The sequence below is a fragment of the Chiloscyllium plagiosum genome, chromosome 13, assembly GCF_004010195.1.
Source record: "Chiloscyllium plagiosum isolate BGI_BamShark_2017 chromosome 13, ASM401019v2, whole genome shotgun sequence".
Taxonomy (NCBI): domain Eukaryota; kingdom Metazoa; phylum Chordata; class Chondrichthyes; order Orectolobiformes; family Hemiscylliidae; genus Chiloscyllium; species Chiloscyllium plagiosum.
Genome location: NC_057722.1, coordinates 67,282,116 through 67,302,915, shown reverse-complemented (window position 1 = coordinate 67,302,915; position 20,800 = coordinate 67,282,116). Strand labels below are relative to the sequence as shown.

General features: G+C 42.3%; 1 protein-coding gene across 1 annotated transcript in view; it reads right to left on the bottom strand.

Moving 5' to 3' along the window:
* Positions 1-1,660: 1,660 nt before the first annotated feature.
* Positions 1,661-20,800, bottom strand: part of LOC122556168 (ceruloplasmin) — a 56,927-nt gene continuing 37,787 nt past the window's right edge. Inside the window, exons 13-19 of the mRNA XM_043702682.1 lie at positions 16,240-16,379; positions 15,745-15,873; positions 14,492-14,598; positions 11,783-12,005; positions 9,698-9,837; positions 6,118-6,280; positions 1,661-1,904 (exon numbers count right to left, since the gene is read on the bottom strand). Coding sequence (XP_043558617.1) covers positions 1,861-1,904; positions 6,118-6,280; positions 9,698-9,837; positions 11,783-12,005; positions 14,492-14,598; positions 15,745-15,873; positions 16,240-16,379 — 946 coding nt within the window. The 3' untranslated portion in view covers positions 1,661-1,860. The remainder of the gene's footprint in view (positions 1,905-6,117; positions 6,281-9,697; positions 9,838-11,782; positions 12,006-14,491; positions 14,599-15,744; positions 15,874-16,239; positions 16,380-20,800) is intronic.

Below are 20,800 nucleotides of genomic sequence, written 5' to 3'. Positions count from 1 at the left end.
AGCACACTAGCTTTCGGAGCGACGCTCCTTCATCAGGACACAATCACCTGATGAAGGAGCATCACTCCGAAAGCTAATGTGCTTCCAATTAAACCTGTTGGACTATAACCTGGTGTTGTGTGATTTTTAACTATGTACACCCCAGTCCAACACCGGCATCTCCGAATCATCTCTTCATCTTGTACACCTCTATCAAGTCACCTCTCATCCTTCTTCACTCCAATGAGAAAAGCCCTAGCTCCCTCAACCTTTCTTCATAAGATATGCCCTCTAGTCCAGGCAGCATCCAGGTAAATCTCCTCCGCACCCTCTCTAAAGCTTCCACATGCTTCCGATAATGAGACGACCAGAACTGAACACAATATTCCAAGTGTGGTCTAACCAGGGCTTAATGGAGCTGCAGAATAACCTTGCGAGTTTTAAACTCAATCTCCCTGCTAATGAAAGCCATCATACCATACACCCTCTTAACAACCCTATCAACTTAGGTGGCAACTTCATGGGATCTATGGACATGGACCCCAAGATCCATCTGCTCCTCTATACTGTCAAGAATCCTGCCTTTAACCTTGTAATCTTCAATCAAATTTGATCTTCCAAAATGAATCACTTCACACTTTTCCAGTTTAAACTCCATCTACCACTTCTCAGCCCAGCTCTGCATTCTGTTAATGTTCTGTTGCAACCTATAACAGCACTCCATGCTATTCACAACTCCACTCACCTTTGTGTCATTGACAAACTTACTAACCCACCCTTCCATTTCCTCATCCAAGTAATTTATAAAATCACAAAAAGCAGAGGTCCCAGAACAGTTCCCACCGTAGCACCACTGGTCACTGAGCTCCAGACTGAATACTTTCCATCTACTACCACCCTCTATCTTCTATGGGCCAGTCAATTCTGTATCCAGACAGCACGTATCCCATGCCTCCTTACTTTCTGAATGAGCCTATCATGGCAAACCTTATCAAACGCTTTGCTAAAATCCATATGCACCACATCCATTGTTCTACCTTCATCATTGTGTTTTGTGACATCCTCAAAGAATTCAGTAAAGTTTGTGAGGCATGACTTGCCCCTCACAAAGTCATGCTGGCTATCCCTAACCAAACTATGCTTTTCCAAATAATCATAAATCCTGTCTCTCAGAATCCTCTCTAATAATTTGCCCACCACCAATGTAATACTGACTGGTCTATAATTCCCAAGGGTTATCCCTATTCCCTTTCGTGAACAATGGAATAACATTTGCCACCCTCTAATCATCTGGTACTTCTCCAGTGGACAGTGAGGAAGCACAGATTGTTGCCAAAGGTGCAACAATCTTTTCCCTCCCTTCCTGAAATAACCTTGAGTATACCCCGTCTTGCCCAGCAGACTTAACTATCCTAATGTTTTCCAAAATTTCCAGCACACCCTCCTCCTTGACATCAACCTGTTTGAGCGTATCAGCTGTCCTCACAAATGACAAGGTCCCTCTCATGAGTGAATACTGAAACAATGTATTCATTAAGGACCTCCCCTATCTCCTCTGGCACCAGGCACAAATTCTCTCCACTCTCCCTGATTGTCCCAATCCTCACTCCGGCTGGGCCCTCACTTGAAATTGGGCAATGAATGAGATGCTGGTCTCACAGCAATTAATGTCACTGCAAAGAACATTGTTTCGGGTTTTATTTTATTCGTCACTGTAGAGAAACATGCAGCATCAGACCCCATACCATCCATGTCATTATATTCCTGTGTCATTACAGTACCGCGTTATGACAATCCTGTATCATTACAATTAAGTAAACTTCGAAATGTTCTTTGCTCTAGTTGAAGGCGGCTTGATCAGGAAGGATTCAAGTTCTATAATTAGCCAGAGCCACCAAAAATCTTTCCGAAAAAGCTGGTTTTTTCTGGATGAAAAGTAGGAGAACGATTATTAGAAAAAAGTTTCCACTCTGAAGAAAATAACGTGTTTAAAAGAGAATATGCTAATATTAGTATATGTCCTGTAGGTTTGCTCACTGATACGCTAATGCATTTGGTGTATAGGTGTTATCACTTTAAGGCTGCTATTCCAACACTTGGTAAATCGCAGTAATCGTAGCTTGTAAATATCTGCAGAAAATCAAACATATTCAGCAAGCGACTCTACCATGAAGTATTTGGCTTTTTAAATATTGTTTGGCATGCGTGAGACACTCTGTCCTGTTTTCTTGGATCTCATATGATCAGTGTTTATTGGACAAGGAAGCAGAAAGAAAACGTTACAAAGATGCAGGAATTTCTTGTTGGGGCTCAGCAATATTCACCTTAATGAGTGGGGGAGGGGAGACCCTTGCTGCCATTCATGGTGACAACATGCCCTTCCAGCTATATCGTACTTCCTGTCACAGAGTCCTCCTGGGTAGAATGGGACATGACAGAGAAAGGAAAGCAAGCTCATGACTCTTGCACTGCAATACTAGTACCATTACCCCTGTACAGAAGGCCAGGGGTTCAAATCCTACCTATTCCAGAGGTTCATCATAACCAGTTGATTGATTAAAAACATCTACATCTCTTTTCACATCTTATGTGGAGGGCTCTAGTGGTAGTGTCCCTACCTTACAGCCAGAAGTCCCACTATTCAAGGGTGTGATCTCACATCCCTGAGGAGGTTGATTAGAAAACATTAAGAAATGGAAGCTAATCCTATACGCTAGGTCCAACTACCACAGGGCATCCCACCCTGTGTTTCCAAAGACTTGTTTGCTATAAATCAGAGTATTTAGTTACATGAAGACCCAGACAGATACTCTTATCCCTGAGTAGATATTGTACTGGAGGCTGAGGCAAGACCTTACAGAGGTTTATAAAATCAAGAGGGGCATGCATAGGGTAAATAGACAAGGTCTTTTCCCTTGGCTGGGGGAGTCCAGAACTAGAGGACATAGGTTTAGGGTGAGAGGGGAAAGATATAAAAGAGACCTAAGGGGCAACCTTTTCATGCAGAGAGTGGTGCGTGTGTGGAATGAGCTGCCAGAGGAAGTGGTGGAGGCTGGTACAATTGCAACATTTAAAAGGCACCTGGATGGGTATATAAATAGGAAGGGTTTGGAGGGATATGGGTCGGGTGATGGAAGGTGGGACTAGATTAGGTTGGGATATCTGGTCGACATGGACGGGTTGGAACAAAGGGTCTGTTTCCATGCTGTACATCTCTATAACTTTATGACATCTGACAGAAGTGCACAAACTGTAGATATTCATTTTTGTATTGTATGTAGAGCTATGCATCATTGTCCATACTTTTTTTGCCTGTTTGCATTGTTATGTGTATCTAATGAAGCAGGGGATAGAGGCTTCAAACCAGACCATCTTATTTTCTGAAAAGTTAGCCCTCAAAAGTTGTCTGACTTTCCCATTTCTCATAAGCAAAGCAAAGTCCTGACATAACTCTTTAGTTGAGCCATTAATTTTTGCACATTTTCTAATTGAGTCTTAATAATTTCATGATGCCAGCAGCTCAGTAACCATCAAGTTATTTTAGTTATCATTTCATAGCACAGAACTCAGTATAACTGAAAATGGCACATTTTGTCCAAGCCTAGCAATTTGCACCCATCAGGACAACTTGCAAGAATACCACTTTAAGAGGCAAGCCACCATTTATAATGCATGACAGGAGAGTGTTAATTGATCGGCAAGTTGAGTCTGATTGGTAGACATATTACAATGGTGAATGTACTCTCCGATGCTGATTGACAATTAACTGCCAGGTTTTGTATATACTTTAAACCAGGCTGGTCAACTCTGATTGGTATGGGCATTCCCCTGAGACATGAACTAGCAAATGAATGCCATCTATTTTGTTAAGAGCATGTTCATATTTCTCTTCTATTGGTATTCTTGTAAATTATCCTGATGGCAGCAAGATGGAAATCTTAAACAAAATGTGTTTTTGTTACTTCAACCTTTGCAATCAATACTTGTCCTCTCAGCTTTTAATTCCATTTTCAAACAAGACTTCATTCAATTTTGGTTTAAAAGCCAATAATCAACTGGATGTTAGGTGATTTATCTACCAATCTGTCACTCGGTTAGGGAAGCATGCCTTAAATCTATTAAATCGATTTCTGAAGTTCTGCAACCTGTCTTTGCATTGACCAAATCTCACAAAGTTTTCAGATCTTGTGTATGTCTCCTCATCGTTTAACGATGATAAGATACTGCTAATATAGAGAACCTCTACATAATTTCATACCTTACATCTCAGAAAAACTGCAATGAACCCAGAGACTCCAACACTGCATTAATATCTGTTTGGAGATGATATGCCTAAAGTCTGGACCTAATGCTGTAGATGTGGTCTCTCGAATTATCTGTACACTGTTGGAAGCACTGAATGGAGCTTGAGTCCAAAATCATTGAGAAAGTTTTCTTGTATTTACCTAACCTCGCTGATAACACCTTTTAAAATTGGTTTAGAGTCTTCATCAATTGATCAGTGGTCATGCCCAATTGCTTTTTGTGTTTTATTTAACTAATGGTCAAGCCTTTGTGTTCACATTTCATAATTCACTTTGTAATGTATGTTACTTGAATTAGATTACAACCCACCTTGTGTATTTATTTTACCACATTTGTGTTATTTCTTTTGAAGGCTGCCAAGTTTTCCTTACGCTTGCCAGTTTGGTTTTGTCAGCAAATATTAACACTCAGTGCAAACAATTATTTTGTCTCCAAATAATTTTCTGTGTAAAGCTAGTTTGGTATTTAGTCCCTATCACAGTTACCCTGAGAAAATGTTTCATAGAGACAACAACACTTTGATACAATGGAAAGCTATTTCAGCAGACAGTTCAGAGTCAAGCATTCTAGTATAAGGCTGGAGTCACATGGAGGCCAGACCAGATAAGGGCGGCTGATTTCCCACATTAGTAAGATAGTTTAGCAACTTCTGATCATTTTAACTGGTACTGGTGTTTCCCTGCATGTAAAACATTTTTGAAGCTACAATGGTTAGATTTCAATGTGCATTCTCTGGGTTTAATAGTTCAGGCCTTTGGATTCCTGTCACCGTTCATACAGTTAGAATCATCAAATCCCTACAGTATGAATGCAGGCCATTCGGCCCAATGAGTCCACACCAACCCTTCAAAGGGTATCCCAAACAGATCCACCACTACTCCCTCCCTAAAAAAAATTCACTCATGGGATGAGAACGTCACTGGCCAGGCCAGCCTTTATTGCCCATCTCTAATTGCCCAGGGGGCAGTAAAGAGTCAACCACTTTGCTGTGGATCTGGAGTCACATGTAGGCCAGACTGGGTAAGAATGGCAGATTCCTTCCTTAAAGGACATTAGTGAACCAGAAGAGTTTTTTCAACAATTGGCAACTGGTTCACAGTCATCATTAAGCTCTTACTTCCATATTTTGCTGAGTTCAAATCACACGATTTCCCATGGCTAATCCACCTAGCCTACACATCCCTGGACACTGTGGGCAATTTAGCATGGCCAATTCACCTAACCTGCACATCTTTGGACTGTGGACTTCTGGGAGGAAATCAGAGCACCTGGAGGAAACCCACGCAGGCACGGAGAGAATGTGTCAACTCCACACAGACAGTCGCCGGAGGCTGGAATCGAACCTGCAACCCTGCTGCCCGTGGTTCATTAATGCAGTGCAGATACTGTGGACAAAATAAACAGGGGCATAAAATATTGTCTTATTGATGTAATCCTGGACTGCTCTCTCAAAGAATGGAGGAAGAGAATTTCATTTTTAGTACAGAACATAACTCGAACAACCTTAAGTATAAATTGTTTTTGAAAGGACTTGATAGTTCAGTACATGCTGCTCAATATGACACTTGTACCATTCCTTCTATAAGATCTGAACCATCATTAATACAGATCTACAGAGAATCACTGTGAACAACCACATCTTTACACCATAATTAAGAAACAACAATTTGCCATTCAGCACCTCGGTAAATACTTTGCTGCATTATCCCATCATGTCCCTTGACTGGGCATTGCAGATATACACAATAGCCCTCAAGCTGCATTTGTTTTATGTGCAATGTTACCAAACCAATTTGGATGGTTCAAGCTATGTCCTTGCAGTTTGCTCATTACCTGGTTTCTTGTGGACTGTGTAGGTTGTCTCCATACCAGCGTGGATGTGATCAGCGACATGGCAGTGAAGAAGCCAGGTTCCAGGATGCTGCGGTACCATTTCCACAGTCTGAAATGTTCCTGGAAAAAGATCATACACATCTCCACGGTATTGTCCTTTGACCTGCAAGGAAACAAGCCTATTCAGCCATGCCTGTCAAATTCAAGGGGGTATTAAAGAGACGTCTACCTGTGACGAAATGCACAACTCAATCCAATTCCAAGATCTAGGTAAAAACAATGACTGCAGATGCTGGAAACTAGACTCTAGATTAGAGTGGTGCTGGAAAAGGACAGCAGGTCAGGCAGCATCCGAGGAACAGGAAAATCGATGTGTGCCCGAAATGTTGATTTTACTGCTCCTCAGATGCTGCTGGGACTGCTGTATTTTTCCAGCACCACTCTAATCTAGACCCCAGTTCCAAGATCTGTATAGTTCAGCTCATCAGACCGTAACCAGGAGATTTCTTCAGTCACAAAAACAGAAGTCACTGGAAAAGCTCAGCAAGTCTGGCAGCATCTGTGAAGAGAAATCATAGTTAGCGTTTCGGGTCCGGTGACCTTTCCTCAGGATGGGGTGTAATCAGGCAATTCTCCTTCTTTTGCAATCCTACCTCAGATGCTACATAAATATACGGTTAAGATGCAGCTTTAAAGCTGAGGTTTTCCAACTGGGGAGTGACCTCAGTCAGGCTGGTCAATGGGAAGTGTCAACCACAAAAACTGCTTCAAATGGAAGGCAGAGTAAGTTTGACTTCATTATGAAAATAATGAACTCCTGGTGCCCAATGTAGGTATTGCATAGTATTTATGACACAGCCATAGGTTACTCAGCTCAATACATCTTAGCTGTTGTGTATGCACTGCACAAAATTCTTCCTTTTTTACTTTGTACCTGCTCAACATATCTTTCTAATGCTTTTTTTCCTCATGTACTCATATAACTCAACCTTAACTACATCGATGCTGTTACTTCAACTAGTACCTACGGTTAAGTTTGGTAAAGCTTAAGGAGATTGTAATGATGGGAACACCATTCCTTCAAATTCCCCTTCAAGTCACAAACCACCCTGACTTGGAACTCTGTCACCATTCCCTCACTGTCATTGTATCAAAATCTTGGATCTACCTTCCTAACAGCAGTGTGGAGGTACCTACACAATGTGGGTTGCAACTACCCATTCCAAGGCCAATTTATAATGGATAATAAATGCATGCTTTGCCAGCAATGTCCACATCCCCTTATCACATATATTAAAAATACATTTCATCGAGTTTTGAATCTCCCTGTTTCAGATTGCGAACCATCATCTCCTTGTTTGTTTCCTTTGCCCCCTCAGGTTAAATCACCACCAGACGCTTCTCTCTATGGGAGCAGCCCCTATGGTCTGGCAAGACTTTGGCGACAACAACAGCCCTCTGTGCTCAAGGTCCTGTTTTGTGTGGATTGCTCTCATCAAACCCAACCAATTTTCAACCATTTACACTTCTCATTATCACACTACCCAACATTTATCTCTCTCTCTCTCTCTCTCTCTCTTTCCCTCTCTTGGCTTATCATCAGTAATCTCTTTGTTTGCCTATCCTCTTTTTCTTTACATCTCTGGGCACCATCTTCATGTACCATATTCATTACCACCACCCCACCCCACCATCAGCACAAAGATCACCCTTTCACAGCTATGTTCAGTTCTGGCAAAGGACCAGTGGGCTCAAAACATTGACAGGTTTTTCCTCTCTACAGATGCTGCCAGACCTGCTGAGTTTCTCCAAAACCTTCTGCTTCTGATTTGAATTTGGCTCAGAGGTTTTCTCCAGGATTGGAATGGACACACTTAAAAACCAAAATAATTGCATGTAAGGTGTTTTCTCATGTGGCATAATGATCGGAATGAGTTAGAGGAAAAAAGTGGACACACTACAATTCGTCCTCTTAGGAAATGGTATCCCTTTAAACTGAAAGTTTCCAATAGTTTCAGTGTAGTATAACATATTACTGATGTTGCAGCACTTAATTCTACACCATGGCTGCTTCTGGTGGTAGTGTGTTTCAGCATCTTTGATGACACAACCCATGAATCTATTGCACAAATTGGTCTACGATTCCTTTGGGTGGCTTTTGCAATGTTGTCCTTCTCAGGATTGGTGACCGGCAGTGAGATTGTTCCTTGGGTTGGCCCAGGATTCTAGCGGGATTGTGTGGATTGGCCTGCCTGGGAAAGGTTTTCGGCCTGGTATTCCCCAAGGCTGGGCATGGTGACCTTGCAGCGGTGATGTCTATCCTGGAGCCATGAATTTACCTAAGGTGGACATTGTTTTAATTCTTCTTAAGCATTTTTTTTCTTATCTATGTCTTCAGTTATTGATAAAGGTGCCGTGGTATGGCAATTTAAACACTTTTTATTGTGTTTTTTTCATGAAAATACACGTGACAATATTGTATACTCTTTCCCCCAGTGCCAACGATCTCTAACACACGAGGCTAAAAGAAAGGTACTGGGTCAAAGTCACCATAGGTTGATGTCAAGGAACTATCTGGCACTATATGTAGCTTATTATCAATGAAATGTTGCACAAAATAATTTTTTTTCCTTAGAATATAATGAAAACTAGCCTTACTGTGATAATGGGCAATGGATATCTTGATGTTGCAAGTATCTTGTGTTCATTGGCTAGATACATTTGAATGGATGACTGACATAGTGTGGACAACAGGCCGAGAGAAAGTAGCTTTATCAACAAGTGCTCAGAATCAGAGATCAGCCCTCATCAGGTGCAGTGCTTGATAGGCAGATGAAATACAGTCCAAAATAGGAAAAAGAAGGGACAGGGAAGAGCCTCCTTACTCTTTGGCTCGAGAATTGAAATTCATTACATCTTTTTATACCACAATTTTTTTTATAGTCAATCATGGGATATTGGTGTCACTGGCCAGGCCAGCATTTATTGCCCATCCATAATTGCCCGGAGGGCAGTTAAGAGTCAACCACATTGCTGGGTATCTGGAGTCAGATGTCGGCCAGCAGATTTCCCTCCCTCAAGGGCAGTAGGGAACCAGAGGGGATTTTCATGACAGTGATTATATGCTTTTCATTAGGCAAAAACCCACCTCCCATTTAAGTCTCAGCCCCTTGGCCCATAAGCCTCATTCCCTGATGAAGGGCTTATGCTCGAAACGTCAATTCTCCTGCTCCTCGGATGCTGCCTTACCAGCAGTGCTTTTCCAGCACCACAATCCTGACATATGCTTTTCATTAATCAAGTTTTTTTGAAATTCCACATTATCTTAATTATTGAATTCTAATTTCATCATCTGCTCTAGTGGGGTTTGAACTCGTGTCACCAGAACATGAGTTTGGCATTCTGGATGATTAGCCCAGTGACAATACCAGTATGCCACCACCTCCCATACAGCCAGACTGTGAATGCTTGATTTTGATTTCCATGTGTGTTTGGCTCTCTTTTCTTCAAATGTTTAATGGCAAGGTGAAGCCCAATTTTCTGCGTTAAACCCCAATGAAACAATAAAATGCCACTTTACCTTATAGTAAAAGCTGTGTCCATGGAAATGCACTGAGTGCAAGTCTACCTCATTACCCATTCCAGTGAGATACCAGAACACCTTGTCACCAACCTGCATATCCAGTCCCTGCAAGTTTCCATAGAGCTTGCCATTTATAGCTGGAAACATAAAATGGATTAAAAGTCAGACCACGGGTACTGTTTTCTAATGGGTTGTGTGATAGATTAGATTCCCTACAGTGTGGAAACAGGCCCTTTGGCCCAACCAATCCACACCGACTCTCCGAAGAGTAACCCACCCAGACCCACTTCCCTCTTACTAATGCGCCTATCACTATGGGCAATTTAGCATGGCCAATTCACCTGACCTGCACATCTTTGGACTAAATATCTAATCGTGACATTAGAATAACATTAAGTAGAATGTAGGAAAATCTATTGGGGCACAACTAAAGAGATAATGGGAACTAACATCATTGGTTTATTGTGTAGCTAGAGAAAGGTACTTTGATTAATATAGTTGGGCATGCTGATAAGCTAACAGAAACATGATGAAAAAATTTTTTAAAAACCACAGACCCTGAGGTTCGGGGCATTTGAGAATCTGCTTTCTCAGTGTCATGGTTTTTTGTTTGCAAATAAAAGACTTACTTCTTGAAGAACTCTCTGCGTCTCCTGGTGATTCTCTACATTTTTTCCATGACAATGTTTAATTCAGCATAAGTTACTTGTGGTTAATCCAGTTGGGGGGAACTCAACCATGTTTCTTTCCACTCTCTGTTTGACATTGGTAAGCTAGACTTCCTGGTAAGGTTAGCATCTGTCATTTGGGGATTTAGTGAAGGGAGCACTGGGGACCACTTGAAAAGAGGACTATTTAAAGTATTTTTTTAAACTCATTTGTGGGTTGAAGGTGTCACGGGCTGGGCCAGCATTTATTACCCATCCCTACTTGCCCAGAGGGTAATTAAGGGTCAACCACATTGCTGTGAATCAGGAATCACATGGAGGCCAGACCAGATAAGGTTAGCAGTTTCCTTCCCGAAAGGGCATTATTGAACCAGATCAGTGTTTTCCCCCAACAATTTCACGGTCATCACTGGATTCTTAATTCCAGATTTAAAAAAAAAAATTGCATTCAAATTTCATTATCTACCATGGCAGAAATTTGAACCCACATTCCTGATGAAGGGCTTTTGCCCGAAATGCCGATTTTCCTGCTCCTCGGATGCTGCCTGACCTGCTGTGCTTTTCCAGCACCACATTCTCGACTCTAATCTCCAGCATCTGCAGTCCTCACTTTCACCACTCTGGATTAACGGTTTGGCAATAATACCACTAGGCCATCACCTTCCCCTGAATGTTGCTCAGCGTGCATTTGACACATTTAGGAAATGAAAAGGTAGAATTTAAAAATGCACACTTTAAAAAGTAATTGGTTGAGATGGGGCAGTTCAGCCCAACAAGTCTATTAATAACAATGTCCAAACTTCAGGAATTATCAATTTTCTTAGCTGAGAAAACGCCTGCCCTGAATATAATGGAAAAATATCATGGCTGTTGGATTCTACAGAGTAACACTTCAAACAAAGATTCCAATCAACTTTCAGTCTGCTTTTTAAATTTGGTCACCACAGGACAAATGCTCAGATAGGCTCAACAAGTCACTATTATTAAATAAAAACAGAAAGTTTTGGAGAAACTCAGCAGGTCTGGCTGCTGGAGAGAGAAACAGAGTTAATATTTCAGTCTAACATAACTGCCCCTCAGAAGTCACTAATGTTCCCCATTCAGAACAGCACACACATACAAAGAAGCACAGCATAATTCAGAGTGATGGATCATGTTACTGGAAATGTTAAGTCTCCTTTCTGTACACAAACATTGCCAGACCTGCTGAGCCTCAACCACAATTTCTGCTTCTGTCTCTGATTTCCAGCATCCTCAGTTCTTTGTTTTATAATCTACTACCTTCCCACCAGAAAAATTCACAAATAATCCACCTTCACTGAACCCTGCTTTATTTTGGAAAGTGCAAAATGAGGCTTGAGATTGCTATTTGTCACATGTATCCATAATCCAAACACATCAACAGTCAATTTACCATGTTTTTTATTGCTCTCAAGAAAATCTTCATCCGCCTTGTTAACTTGATTCGGTTTGAGGCAATATTTTTTAATATTTTCATCCAGATACCATGATTCATTCTCATCGAAAACCAGGAAGAGAAGAGCGAACTCTTGTGGCTCAGATTTTGTTAAGCCAAATGACTCGAGAAACTTTTTGCGGCAGGTTACCAGTGTCCCTATCAGACCACTATGCAAATCCTGTAACAGAGGGAGAAGTACTGACAAATGAAATATGTTTCTTGTTAACTTGGCCTCACACTCATAACAAGTATTTTACATGACACTCTGTTGAACTGAAATAACACCAATTGTAGGGCTGGTGATGATAGCCCATTCCTAAATAAGGGCTTATGCCCGAAACATCGACTTCCCTGCTCCTTGAATACCGCCTGACCGGCTGTGCTTTTACAGCGCCACACTTTTTGACTCTGATCTCCAGCATCTGTAGTCCTCACTTTCTCCTGGTGATGATAGTGTTGAGAGGACTTTTGAGCGTATTTATTGCAACCTTTCCCCCACTTGGCATATTCCTAACCATATATCTTTTAGACCTTCCATCTCCCTCACCCATTTTGGGATTGACAGAAACAGAATATGACCCAGGCCATGTTCTGTTCACTCCTCAGACACAGTTACATTAACAAACCCAGATTCTACATGGTTGTAGAACGATGCACCAGTAAAGAAGGCAATTTGGCCCATTGTGTCTGTACCAGCTCTTTGACAGTGATATTCAATTGTTTCCTCCTGTTCTCCTGTAACCCTGTAAATAAATCCCTTCAACTATTTTCCTAATTTCTTTTGAACATTACTGCTGACTCTGCTCCCCACACCCTTTCAGGCAGCGAATTTCTGACCAGAACAACTCGCTGCATAATAAATCGTTTCACCTCTGGTTCTTTTAAAGCGAACACTAAACATTTCATTTAAAATCATTGCTCTTCAATGAGTTAATTAATTTATAATAAATATGAAGGCAATGAAGAACACATGGGGCATAGATGGGAAGGAGAGGAAGGCATTTCTTCCATTAGTGGAGCGGTTAATAACTAGAGGGGATAGATAGGTAAAAGATAGAATAGAGTTAAGAATTGTTTTCACTCAGAGAGTGGTGGCAGTCTATGACATTTAATCCATATTCGGATATACACTGGATGGCCATAGCCTCCAGGGCTATGAGATCCGAAAGCTGGAAACTTGAATTAGTGTGGTCAGAGCTTTGTTGACCGACGCACACACAATGGGCCAAATGGCCTCCTTCTGTGCTGTAAATGTCAGAGTCTGTGGGAACACTGTGTGTAGAGTGAGCGTTATTAGACAGATGGCAGTGAATAAAAATACAATCAAATGGCTCAAAAACTTGTGTAGACTGGGAGAGAGGTTTACGAGATACAAACTCTTCATTCTATTTATGCTAAAAGTAGGATAATTACTTCTATGCTGCGTAATTATCAGTGATTGACGTAGATGTAGCAAAGAGAGTGAGGTTAAAATTGAAGGCAAAATACAGTAAACGCATAGTTCATTGACTTGGAGACAGTGAAGACTGCAGATGCTGGAAGCCAGAGTCAATAAATATAGAGCTGGAAGAGCAAAGCAGCTCAGGCAGCATCAAAGTTAACATTTCGAGCTGAAACCCTTCATTAATACTGGAACAAATGTCTCTTTAAAACTTAAGACTGATAGATGTTTTTTGCCAGCCAATGGTGTTCAGGGACATTGGGTAAAGGCACATATAGGGTTTTAAGCGACCAATTAGCCAGGATCTTATTATTTGGCAGAATAGGCTTCAGGGAGCAAATCTTTTCTATATTATTTCAAATATAGGTCGAGACATTTGGTGTATTTAACGTTCAGAGGTTTTGTTTCAGTTTGTGGCATGGTGACCCTCAGGGAAAACTACCACCAATTGTTTCTCTCTCATGAGAGACCAGTCCTCTGGTCCTCTGGGAGTATGGTGACTTTACCTTTTCGTCTGTGGGTATCTGCCAGTTGAAAAATCTAGGAGCCTTCTTTAAATGACTCCAGGTCAAACCACTGAGAAACATAGAGCCTATTAGTTACCTGAAATGAATCTACACTCTAACCTGACTGGCAGGCTTCTTGGCCAATCACAGTCTTTGATTGTGGAGTCCTGCCCCACTCCAAAAGATTCCAGAGTGCCAATCGAGGTGCTGAGTTTTTTCTTTATTTTGCTTCTAATAGGTTGGCAGATACAGGAGTGGCCAAACCCTACCTCCCATCCCCACTCTCGATTGGCCCCAGCTTACGACAAATAGAACCCTCCTCACCTCCCCCAGTACAGCAAGCAGTTCAACCTGATTCCCCACTTCCCTCACTTCCCAAAAAAGCCGAGTGAGTTGAGGGCCTTAAATGGCCATTAATTGACAACTTAAGTGCTTTGGTTGCTGGTGGGACAAGGAAGTCCCCATTGGGCCTACTCACCGGCACTTAACTCATGAAGGGGTGTTTGGGGATGAGTAGCTCTCCAGGGCCAACTCATCAATTATTTGCCTTGTTAACCCCAAGTGAAGATGTGGAGGTGCCACAAGGTCAGAAGTCAGAAGACACCAGGTTTTAGTCCAACAGGTTTATTTGAAAGCACAAGCTTTCAAAGCACTGCTCCCTTGTCGGTTGAAGATATACAGTGAAGGCAAATCCACCCTGTGTGTAAGTCAGTGTACCTTAATTGGATCTACAGTTGAGTAATATGCCCACGAAATACAACGAGACTCCCCATCCTCAGGAGCAGATCTTTGAGGGATCTTCCAAATGTATGTTTCTGTCTCACCTACAAATATATTGATAATGTTTAATTAAGCACTGGCAAGTTTCATAGAGCAATTTCACCTCCAGCTCTTATTTTAATAATGCAATGTTCCACCAGTTTCTTTGTCATTCCAATCCTCTGCCCAGTCTAGCTTTTCTCCCCAAACAGAGGGATGCTGTAACTTCTCCTTCTATGTCTTTTGGATAGGGTAAGGTTAATCATATTGACTTACAGTCAACAGGGGTCACATTGTGCAGCTCGAATCACAATGATGAGGTTAGAGCACTGAACCCTTTGTGTAATGTGCACTGTCTGAGAAAGATCTGGATAAAGAGTTGAGTTCAAAGGAACACCCTGGATATAAATCAAACAAGTCAGTTTCGTGCATTATCAGAGTAAGCTAAAGTAGTAGAGAGACCTTGGACTCTATCGGAACATTTGAAATATTAGGAAGATTTCAATGGAGTTATGTCACTGTGGACATTTGATTATAATGGAGTTATATCACTATGTACATGGAAGAACAGCAATTCGCTTGAGTTCATTGATTGTTTGGAGAATTGGTTTCCATTGGCTCTTTGATCTGAGCAGAATCCTGCTTTTTCCAGATGAGTTTGAACATCAGGCCTAAAAGCAGGAAGAAACAAACACAGAAACTCCTGGAAAAGCTCAGCAGGTCTGGCAGCATTTGTGAAGAGAAATCAGAGTTAATGTTTCAGGTCTCTCTGAGGAAGGGTCACCGGACCCAAAATGTTAACTCTGATTTCTCTTTACAGGTGCTGCCAGACCTGCTGAGGTTTTCCAGCTATTTCTGTTCTTGTTTCTGATTTACAGCATCCAAATTCTTTTGGACTTTATTTGCCATTTTGTAAGTGTTGTGTTATCCTGCATCTTGGCTGCTTCTTGCAACACGTCGCGAGAGTTAGGCATCTGAACAGCCAAAGATTGTCTCTACATTCTGGTTTGGAATCTGTAATTCAACCCGAAATCCCTAAATCACCTCCAATTTTGGGGACCTTATTGCTTCATTCCAAATGCAACAGTATCCATGCTTTTGTCAGATTTAGTAAGTTGAAGAAAACATGACAATTGGTGAAAATAAGGTTCATGTCACTGAATTCCGAAAGGGTGGACGGAGTGGGCAGACAGTGGAACGATTGGTTTCACCTGGAAGTGTGTATTTAATGGAAGGATTGTCTGTTTTCACTCCCTGTGCATGAATGGAATAGGGCCGCGAGGCCAGATTCTTGAACACAATTTTGAGCTTGTCCCCGTCTTTTGCGTGAAGTAGTGGGCCTGGAAACGGAAAGAAATAAAACACATCTTTGACAGGGTGAAACAAATTGATTCACACGCTCTGATCGAAGAGCAAACAAGGCCTAAGTTATGACACTTCACATCATTCTGAAGCACTGGAACTAAAGTTCTGAAAATAAACTAAACAAATTTGGACTAAGTAAATGGTATGTTCACCTGAGACTGAATATTAATGTGCTGACAATTGCTGATGCAGAATCTTTGTTATCTATTGCCCACAGATATCATTTAAATGAGATAAGAAGCCATATAAATAGAGTTAATACTGTTATCATAATCATATTGAACATTATAGATTAACAAACTGGCAATGATCCTGCAAACATATTTATAAAGTAAGCATACCTTGAATTTCCAGATGTTCCTCTTTTGTGGTTCTCTTCTTTTGATTAGTAAATGTCTTATCAGTATATTCCCGATAGACAACTTTCTTATACTTGGGACCAATGGTCACGTTTCCTCGCACTACATAAGGGGTTCCAGGACTGCAATGGAAAGCACAGAAATTCCCCCATTATAATGGGAAATTGTGGGTTTTTAAGTGAACAAACTTGGGTAGAATTGGGTCATAGTAAGGACTCTTGTGGTGCAGTGATAGTATCTGCATCTCTGAGCCAGGACGACCAGGTTGAAATCCCATCTGCTCAAGAGGTATATAACCCTTGAACAGATTGATTAGAAAATGTCCAGAATTAGGTGTAATTCTGGAGTAAGTAGGATTCATCTATCGTTGTATGAGAGATCTGTCAAGAGTATGACAGAATGGTCACAACCAATCAGTGAAATAGAGTGTGAGAATGAAAAGGGAACAACTAAGCTAATCTGAAACACATACCCTCTCCTGAACCAAGACTGACTCATCCATCTCCCCAGTGACTGTTGACCTACATTGACCCCTTCAACACCTCCAATATCTCATTTTCATTCTCATGTGTTATGTCCCTTCATGGTCGCACTGCTCTCAGTCTCTTATTCAGGAACCCAGAGTTCTTCTCAAATGTAACCTCTTTTCCTTCTCCACTCCCTCCAACTCTTCAATGGCCATCAAGATTTCAACGAGCCAGAGTTTATGAATTGTCTCCCGAAAACTCTGAGATCCTCCAGCTCCTTCTTTAAGGATCTTGCTCAATGTCAGCTTATGGACCAAGTTGTTTGCCATGTTTGTAATGTATAAAAATGCTCTTTTGAGTTTAATTGATAGTTTCTAAAGAGTGAGTGGCTCTTTGTTCTTCAATGGCTCCCACAACTGCTGACTACATCCAGGCCAGTTAGTCTGGGTGCTGACTTCAATTCCATCATCAATACAGCTGGACAAGACACACGGGTTGACGTCAACCTGGGTGCTCAGTCCAGACTCCTTTATGAAAATTAAAAAGGTGCCAAGCTGCTCAATATCTCCAGCAACCCTGTAGCAGCAGCTCAGTAGAGTTACACCTGGGCATGGCCAGTTAGTTCTGCCCAATCCAAGATTGATGTCCTTTGAGGTCACAGTCAGATCCACACTGATATTAAGCCTATATTTCTTGTATCATCACTGCTTCCTCCTGGCCAACTGTGACCTGTAGGAAAACCAGAATGTTGGCAAGAGAACAAGGAAGCTGAGGACAAAACTGTTGGCCCCAATAAACATTGAGGAATTCAAAAGCATTTACAATGTTTGGACTACCACGAAACCCCTCTTTGAATCTCCAATGCGGTCACTGTGAGCATCAAGAGATTTTTATTTCTCAAAGATGTTGAGAGGGTGATGGAGAGAAGGCTGGAGATGTCCCAACTCCAGAAAGGATCTAGAATCTTCTCCTGCTATAACCGTTGAAGGTGGATGTTGAGGAACATCTTCATTCGGTGAACATCATCATGCTTTGCTACAGAGTGTCCAATCAGGTCCCCGGTCCACTCCATAGATCAGGAAGGGAGTTGCTTGTTGAGTTCTGAAGAAGGCTCACTGGACCTTTAGCTCTGTTTCTCTCTCTACAGATGCTGCCAGACCTGCTAGGATTCTCCAACAATTTCTGTTTTTGTTTGAGACCTGCTCGTATTATTCTTCGAGAACATACGCTGAGAGAACTCTAAGCTCAGCAGCCTGAAGGAAGAAGTCATTTCGGTAATGTCATCGCAGACTGCCATTTTACAAATCAGTGAATCCACTTAAGCTGCACTTTATGACGTGAAGCCCACAGACACCATGAATTCCCAGTTATTCCTGTTCTCTATCTTGGAGACAAGAACACAACTCACTGGTGAACCTCAGCAGGCCTGGCAGCATCTGCAGGGAGAAAGTAGGTTTGAGTCCAGTGACTCCTCATCAGAAATGTTAGCTGCAAGGAAACACTGTGGTATTTATGCTGTAAAGAGAGGATGGCTGGAAATTTGAAATTAATTTCAGAAGAATTGCCAATGTAAGTGGGGATGGACTGAACAAGGGGAGAAGAAGTAATGAAGGCAAGAAGAAATACATTCCATGGGTAGAAACTATTGGTTTTCCTAGGCAGTCCTTTTAGATTCCCTACAGTGTGGAAATATACGCCCTTTGGCCCAACAAGTTCACACCAACCCTCCAAAGAGTAACCTACCCAGACCCATTCCCCTGTATTTACCGCTGACTAATACACCTAACCTACACATCTCTGCACACTATGGGGCGATTTCCCATGGCCAATCCACCTAACCTGCACATCTTTGGATTGTGGGAAGAAACCGGAGCATCCAGAAGAAACCCGCACAGACACAGGGAGAATGTACAAACTCCACATAGACATTCGCCTGAGGCTGGAATTGAACCTGGGTCCCTGGTACTGGGAGGCAGCAATGCTAACCACTGAGCCACTGTATGTGGATTTTAGGGGAAAGGTAGAAGCGAGTTGTGCTGATCTGAGGACTACAAGCTGGGAGGCTGTCGTGAGGAGATAGCCAAATGAGTTGAGATTGGTGACAGTCGTGGACACAATGGCCTGGTGTTCCATGGTGGGGTCATAGTCCAAGAGAGAGGTTGGAGGAAGTGTTTTGAGAGCTGGCTCTCAGTCTTCGCCATGTGGAGGTCAGTCTGCCAGACAACAGCACCACCCTCGTCGGGAGGCTTAATTACAAACTCTGGGTTGGATCTGAGAGCACAGAGTGCAGTTAGTTCTAAGGGAGATAAGTTAGAATGGGTGAGGGGTAGGGGTGGGGGGGCAGAGAAATGAAGGCACATCAACAGTTGTCGATGAACAGGTCGAGGACAGGTGAAAGGCCAGAGGGAGGGTGAGAGGGTGTTGGAGGCAGTGGAAGGAATCTCTGGGTCAGGGAGAGGACTCCCGTCCAAAGTAATGGGCACGGAGATGAAGAAGAGTCACGCTGTGCCTGAAATTCATTGAGGCAGGAGGCAGAGGGATCGAACTGAGACCTTTGCTGAATACGGAACATTCAGCATCAGAATGTCAGTAGGATAATGCAGTTGGTTCTGCTGTAATGCGTGTTTCTTCAACAAATTGGAATTTAACGCGATTGAAGAACTCAGTCCGTTATTTGTTGAGCACTAACTTTCCTTACCTGTATTGGCTATAACACAATTCTCATTGGTTTAAACGGCACAGCTATGTAAAGTAATCTATTGCGCAGTTTTCTTATTATGCTTGATCGCATGGGAACAGATCTATCGCTTTCTATCGGAACCGACTATAAATACACAAATACACAACAAGTGATGGGGTCAAGAGAAGGGATCGTGTCAAAGGGGAGGATGTTTCTCAAGAGGTGTGGGTATTCATCAGGTATTCCGACTTGCATTCCATAATGCACAAAACAATAGAGAAAATGTTTCTTGTTAGAATATCAAATGGGCTGGAGAGTGAAGTGAAGTTCATTCAAATGAAGTTCATTTCACTCTCCAGTGGAAAGTTGAGTCTGGACACACTGCTAACTCTGGGCATATGGCCAAAGCCTTACAGATCTCCAGGAAGAGGAAACCACCTGGAAGTAATGGTTTATCAGGCAACTAGCATTCATCTAGTCTGGGATTTGATTGGCCAGGATCTGCTGGAGGTGTATGAGAGAATGCTTCTGGCTGGCAGCATGCCTGCATCCCTGAGGAACAGCCATCATTCCCCTCATTCCCAAACTGAAGAGGGAGGGAATTAGAAACTTGGAAGAATTTCACAGCTGAATGTGAACTAACAAATGTCATCGCCAATCAGGTCTGAAGTCTGGCCTGGTGTTGGTGAGCCACCCTGACCAGACCTGCACTGTACCGGGCACGAAGATCTCAGAGAGATCTAGTGCTCCTCAGGGATGTGATTACCCATTTGGGGGACCACCCGGTGGACCTGCCTGATCAGGCTGGACCAGGAGAAGGCCTCAGACAGACTGTCACGCTCCTATGTGATGGATGTGCTCTCCAAGATACTACCCAAACACCAGAGACACAGTTTCAGTCAATGAGTGGGAATTCAAGTGCTTCCTGGCAAATCTGGAGTCGGAAGGGATTGGCCCCTCTCCTCGGCCTTATTTATGTGTTATATGGAACTTTTTCTGAGTTCAGCCAAATGGAGACACCCAAGATTGTTGACAGGATAAATACTGAAAAGAAGGAGAGTCTAGGAGCACAGACTCTCAGAATTGCCATGGCACAAAAGGAGGTCATTCAGCCCATCATGCCTATTCTGTTACCCAGCACCAATCTCCTGCTTTTTACCCAATCCCTGTACATAATTTCTATCCAAATAATCATCCAATGGCCTCTTGAATGCCTCAATTGAACCTGCCTCCACCACATTACTTTTCATTTCTGTCCTACCTGACCTACCCTGTTTTGGTAGACTGTGCCCCCTGGATCTGGACTCCCTAGTCATCAGGAACATTCTTTTTGTGTTTACCCTGTCTAGTTGTGTTAGAATTTTATAGGTTTCTGTAAGGTTCCTCCTCATTCTTC